The 6,000-nt window shown below is 40.9% G+C and overlaps 1 protein-coding gene across 4 annotated transcripts in view; it reads left to right on the forward strand.

Moving 5' to 3' along the window:
- Positions 1 to 5,178, forward strand: part of LOC115800069 (protein FAM126B-like) — a 42,559-nt gene extending 37,381 nt beyond the window's left edge. The window contains exons 9-13 of one of the 4 annotated variants that reach the window (XR_004021636.1): positions 214 to 330; positions 2,430 to 2,517; positions 2,748 to 2,991; positions 3,024 to 3,154; positions 3,594 to 3,639. Coding sequence is in view for 3 of the 4 variants with exons in the window: in XM_030757321.1 (XP_030613181.1) it covers positions 214 to 330; positions 2,430 to 2,517; positions 2,748 to 2,904; positions 3,594 to 4,144 (913 nt within the window). In the remaining variant the exon portion in view is untranslated. Of the gene's footprint in view, positions 1 to 213; positions 331 to 2,429; positions 2,518 to 2,747; positions 3,155 to 3,593 lie in introns of all 4 variants that reach the window. The other 3 variants (XM_030757321.1, XM_030757323.1, XM_030757322.1) reach the window with 3 other exon arrangements.
- The last annotated feature ends 822 nt before the right edge of the window (positions 5,179 to 6,000 follow it).

The raw sequence follows: 6,000 nt of genomic DNA on the forward strand, positions 1-6,000 counted from the left end.
GTCTTGAACGCCCTGCTGACTGACCTTGCCCGACCTCTACAAGTCTCAAGAAGTTAAAATTTTGTTCCCCTCGCTCACTGTTTGATGTGTTTCCTCAGGAAGTGTCTGATGTTTCCTTTAGTTGTTCTTCCCATTTAGCCTCACCTGATCTGATCTGTGCTTTCCGCAGAGAAAAGGGTTCATTGTTTAACCAGTAAATATCTCTTTTTCCAGGTTGTGTGTATGCGGCTTCCCTCGACAGCAGCAGAAGCTTTGGAGGGAACCTTGTAACCGAGTGCTGCTGGACCCTGAGTTCATGGTGCAGATGCTGACTGCAGTTTATCATGCCATGTATGTGTCTTTAAAGCGGCAGAAAATGCTTTCTTACCAGCTCCAGGGCTGCAGAAACAAGTTCTGATGCATCGTCATATATTACATGTTATACACACATGCAGCAGTTATAGAGGAGCATTATCACTTATTTGGAGTTGTGTCTCTGAGCATCTGGAGAATTTTTATCTATTTTTGGGCAATGCTGTGTTCAGCAGCTCATCTCTAAGGGAGTCTGTATGCTGTTTGGTATTGAGTAAGTAGTGGGTTTAGAGCTCTTTGGCTGCCTGCCACAGCCAAAATCAGTTTTGATTGAACTTCATGAAGGATGGATGTATCTGGTTCAGTTTGGGGTTCAGCTTCAGGCCCAAAGGCATTTCAGTGTGCTTACTGGGGGAGCTGGGGATTGAACCACTAACCCTCTGATTAGTAGACAAACCCATATGTCTGTTCTACATAACTACTTTATGACCTTTTCCAACATCAAATGATTCACCTTCCAATTAGTAGACAACTTGCACTGCCTCCTGAACCAGAGCTGACTCGCTGCTATGAGAGCAGTTTCAAGCTGGACAGGCCAAAGTGAGTGAGTGGTGTAAATGAAGCTGCCATTCTACATACTTTTTGCACACACATTTTTTGAGTGTTATGAGCAGCATAACATAATGTCTTTTTTTGCCACTGTGGGACATCACTAATGAGGCTTGTCTTGATTCTAGTTTGCTGTGAGCTGCTGTAGAAATTCTCCTCACAGCATATGCTTGTGCTTCACCAAGGGCAGAAGCTTCCCTCTGCAGAGACCGATTACATCAGCAGTGCATTGTGGGAGCAGGTGATTTCGTCCCCTACGAGGACAGTCATTGCAAAGCTGATTATAGCTCCTCGATGACAGCTAGTCCTCAGAGATGGATCCCCTGATATGATGGTGACTGGAATCACTAGTTTTAAGGAGCAGTAGTTTTGCAGCAAAGAGGGTGGGAGAAGATGAGTATGCATTCTGCCTCACCCCCACCCCCCACCCCCCATGAGAATGCACAGCAGCAATCAGGAGATTGGAGCAGTTGATGCTTTTGGCAAAAAAAACCAGACTGTATGAGAGTGTGTTTTTGGAAAAGAGAAAATAATAACCTCTTTAGTAATCCCTACCATAGGTCACCTCAGTTCTCACTCATGTGAAGGGCAGATGAACATGAATCCAAGCTTCACACTTGGCACACACTGAGGACACTCTGGGATTTAGGTTAATATGGCCGCTAATGCTACACTAATGTGATGCCACATGAAGAGAGGGAGTAAAAATGTGCGGGGGAATATCAGAACATCACAAACAGAAAAGATGTTCCTTTGTGGTGTTTAGGCTGAACATCAGAGAGTCTGTTTTACCGGCCCATTCATCCCCCTTTTTTTGATCTTTAGTCTAAAAGGAAGCCCCGAGCATTTTTCCCTGCCTGCATGATTGTTGCATTTGTAGGAGCAGATCAAAGAGTTCAGCCATCCACTTCTGGGTGTTTTTGCAATTGTAATTTTTTATTTGTATAGTACTTTATTTTTTAGTGGCTGCCGCTCTCGTCTATCTTTATTAAATATGAATACAAGGTAGCATCTTGTAGCATTTTGCTCTGCAAAGTTAGAATTAACCAATGGCCCAAAAGGCCAGTGCTTAATCTTTGCTGATTTCCAGTTTTAATTTGATCATCCATTCCCACATTGTTGTAAATCATTGAATTTCCACAAATTAGCAGCCATTAATGTGACAGTATCCTGTTAGTAACTGTGAAAACCATTTATGTGTTGCATAAAGTTTGCATTTCTAAATGCATTTTTTAAAGCTTTTTTCCCACAGCAAGGAAAAAATTCACCCTATATTGTAGTATTTCAGCAGCGTGACAGAGAGTGCAATCCTTCTGGATATGTGCCCAAGTTATCCACCACTCCCTCGCTGTAGCTGCAGGCATTACTAAATAACTAATAATAGATTAGAGGATGTGACTCAGACGTCAAAGCACCTTGTGAGACATTCCAGTTTACTCAAATAGGCTTGCAGCATGACATTGTTAAATGCCGTTTTTTTTTGTGTGTGTGTGTGTGTTTGCTTTTTTGTTTTGTGTTGTGATGTGCAGATACAATGGAGAGTGGGAGATGGGGCGAGAAGCTTTGGAGGACATTCTGTACAGAGCCCAGCTGGAGCTTTACTCCCAGCCTCTCCTGGTAAGACTTGCAGCATAGCGGTACATTCCCACCTGTCTATAATTAAATCCTGAGTCAAAATAAAAACCGTGTAGTAAAATGATGACTTTGATCTGCCTTTTTTTTTTTTTTTAATTAGCCCCTTCTGTCCCCAAATTTGAACCATAACCTGGCTTTAAATCTTGTAATACCTTCTGGCTTTATGCGTTTAATTGTTTATTGATCTGCATCTGTGCATGTGTCGACTTCAGCTGGGGAACGCCATGAAAAACTCGCTGCCAGAAAGTGCTCCCGATGAACCGCGGGGGCGCAAAGTGCTCCAGGTGGAGGTGACACCCACCATTAGCCGTATATCCATCTCAGCCATCACCACCGCCTCCATACGACGCCACCGCTGGAAGAGAGAGGGTGAGGCTAAACTCTGCTATCTTGGCTGCTGCACACAGGAATGTGAGCCAGGCTGCAGTGCAGGAAGTAAATGTGGAAGCAGAGTAGATTACTTTTTTTTTTTTTTTTTTCTTTCATCAACTTCATTAATTATCTTAACACCCGAGGATAGTTTGGAGAAGAAAGTGAATGGTTATGATTTAAGCTGTAACCTTACAGGTTATTACTTTTTTTTCCCGATCTATAAAAGCCCGCAAGAAGGAACTATTTGGTGAGAAAATGACTTCTCTGGTGTTTTTCCTTTCCAGTGAGAAGAAAACCTGTTTCCTCTGTACAACAGTTACACCATTAGTGTCATCTAAATGGTGTTTCACATCAGTGATTGTATGCAACTGTGCTCATATAGTGTCTGTGTTGCAGTGTTTGTGCCATTCACTGCTCCTTATTGCCTTTTTTTTTTTTTTTGCTTGTCCTGTCTATTAAGTGCTTTTGTTTCACCAGTTGAAGGTTTGTGGTTTAAGAGAAAAATGGTGCCTGTAGTTTCTTAAAAAAAAAAAAAAGATTGCGTTCCTATTTTTCCTAATCTTGTAATCTACCCATGAATTTAGAGGCAGTTGTTAGGCCTGCTGTGCCCATGATGAGGCCCGAATTGATTGAAGCTTGCTGCTACTAAAGCGACGCATTTCCTCATCTGTGTTGTTGACTCCCAGATTGTTTTGACTACTCAACCGATGCAGAGTTGAGCCTCAACGTCAATCCTCCTAGCCTCGCCCAGCACCACCACCGCACCCCCTGGGAGCCCGCGGCTAAAGAGGAAAGAGGAGGGCGGCATCACAGCCACCACAGCAGCAGCAGCAGCATCATTCCCCCCATCACTCTCGAGGGTAGGGGACGGGGGCGGACACTCAGAGCAGGGCGGGTCTCAGGAGGAGGTGCCCCCTTCGATCTGTATCATCCCAACCCTCCTCCTACCCCTTCTCAGCTTGAGGCGGTTAACTCTGCCCTTTCCATTGTGGCTGCCTCTTCACTTCCCCAGAGTATACTAACTCATCCAGTCTATAATACCCTCAGCCAACAACAAACCATTGCTATGTTTTTGCCTCATTTGAGAGTGGAAGAGTCGCCTATTCTGGGTTTGAAGGAAGTGTGGCTGGCTAGGGGCCGTTTTGCATGGGCCTGTTGTCATGTCATAGTCTCTCTTTTTCCTCATCATGCCTTCAACAGTAGATTGCCGCCTTTGTCACTCACTGAGCATGTTTAGTGTCCAGCTTGACCTTAAATTCTGCGCTTTCTAAACTCTCCCTTGTTGATAATTGGGGTTATTTATTTATTTTTTTCCCCTAAATTTTAACAGGGAATATAAATCAGTTTTGCAAAACTGGCTCAGAGTACCCGGCTTGTTTCTGCACTGCCCCTCAAGGTGTTTGATAGCACCAAATGTTAGGTCTCTGAGGCCAGCAGCACTCGTCTGCTGTCACCCTGCAGGATGAGACCCTCCGATTTGTTTTTGTTTTTGTTTTTTTTATTAGTCCAGGAGCTTTATTCTGTCTGTGTTCTTTTGAGTTTTCCTCAGCTCAGTGAGTGAAAACAAACCCTGCATGCACACGCTACGGCAAGCTTCAGTAATTTCTGCTTCAACATGAAACCTTGGAACATTAGCTTAGCAAAAGAAAAGGCCATATGACGAATTGCTGTCAAACTCCAATAAATCGAGTAGGGACTGTAGGCCCATTTTGCATTGTTTAAATCGCTGTCCATTCCCATTTATGGCTGTTTTTAAATCTTGAAACATCAGACTCATTTCCTGGCTTGTGGTCAGTGTGCGTCTGAGTGCCATCCCGTTTTCTTCCAGTGAGCTTTCACTGAACTTGGTGCAACTGCAGTGAAAAATCCTTTAAACTTCATTAGATAGTAATCTGCCAGGTATTAAAGAGAAACATGGGATTATTTCAAAAGAACATGTCTGTTAGTTTGGCCTTCCATTGCATTGAAATTAAGTTGCTTGTGGCTTTGCATGTTTAAACTTGCTAATCGCATATTCTTTGCTCTGCAACCATTTTTCTTTTTATTTAATTTTTCTTGCCTTCCTTCCAGGAAACAATTCATTTAAATTCATGTCATTTCACTTGGAAAATATAGATCAGCAGACCTAAAATGTGTAACTCAAATATTTAATATTGTTCAGTTTGTGTAGTTATGTTTTTTTCTAAATCCAAAATGGGGCAGTTTTAAAAACTCTGAAATTATGGTCATAATGTTGCTTTTAAAAGAGCTCGACTAATGCAGGATTTTTAAAAATTAATTAGGAATTTTTTTTTTTTTTTAAATAAAAAATCTGAACATTTATTTAAATATCAGTCAATCTTTATTACAGATTCAATCATCCCAAACTAAAAAAACAAAGGAAATTCAAATAAAATACTAAATGAAAAATAAAATGTATACAGATTATTTTCCTATGATAAAACACATTTACTAGTGTCATATACTTGTTATACATATACTTGTTAAACTTAAAATAATCTCAGAGGCATTCAGCCTACAGATAAACTGATAACTTTATACAGCTGGTGAACAGTATTCTCTGAAAGGAGAAATCTTCACTCTATCCATACATGCACTAAGCTTGCATAAGAGGATGTTTGCTTGTGTATACATTATAAATATCTCCATTACCTGTCATTTGATCTGTAATAAGATATTTGACTTTATTACAGACAATAAGATTATTATCCAGAAATCTTAAATGTCTGTCGTCTCTGATTCTGCAGGCAGTGGATCTGATATGTTCTATACTGTAAGCAGAATAGAAGTGAAGGAGCTGCTGAAAGTCACCATACAAAGATTTTTTTAAAATAGCAACTGTCAACAGTTACCCATAATGCTCTTCTACTGGACTTAGGATTTTGTGCAGAAGCAGTGATTTTTTTTTTTTTATTTTATTTTATTTTATTTTTTGGCTGTCAGCTTTAAAATGTTGCTCTTCATAATGTCCTTGAATGCACCATGAAGGAAGAGTTTTTGAAATGCTCCCTCCTTAAAAACTGAAATACGCAAACTTTGGTATAACAGATTAAAAAACAAAGTTTCTTCAGTCGTTTCAGTCTGAATTTCACA

Source organism: Archocentrus centrarchus, chromosome 21 (genome assembly GCF_007364275.1).
Source record: "Archocentrus centrarchus isolate MPI-CPG fArcCen1 chromosome 21, fArcCen1, whole genome shotgun sequence".
Classification (NCBI taxonomy): domain Eukaryota; kingdom Metazoa; phylum Chordata; class Actinopteri; order Cichliformes; family Cichlidae; genus Archocentrus; species Archocentrus centrarchus.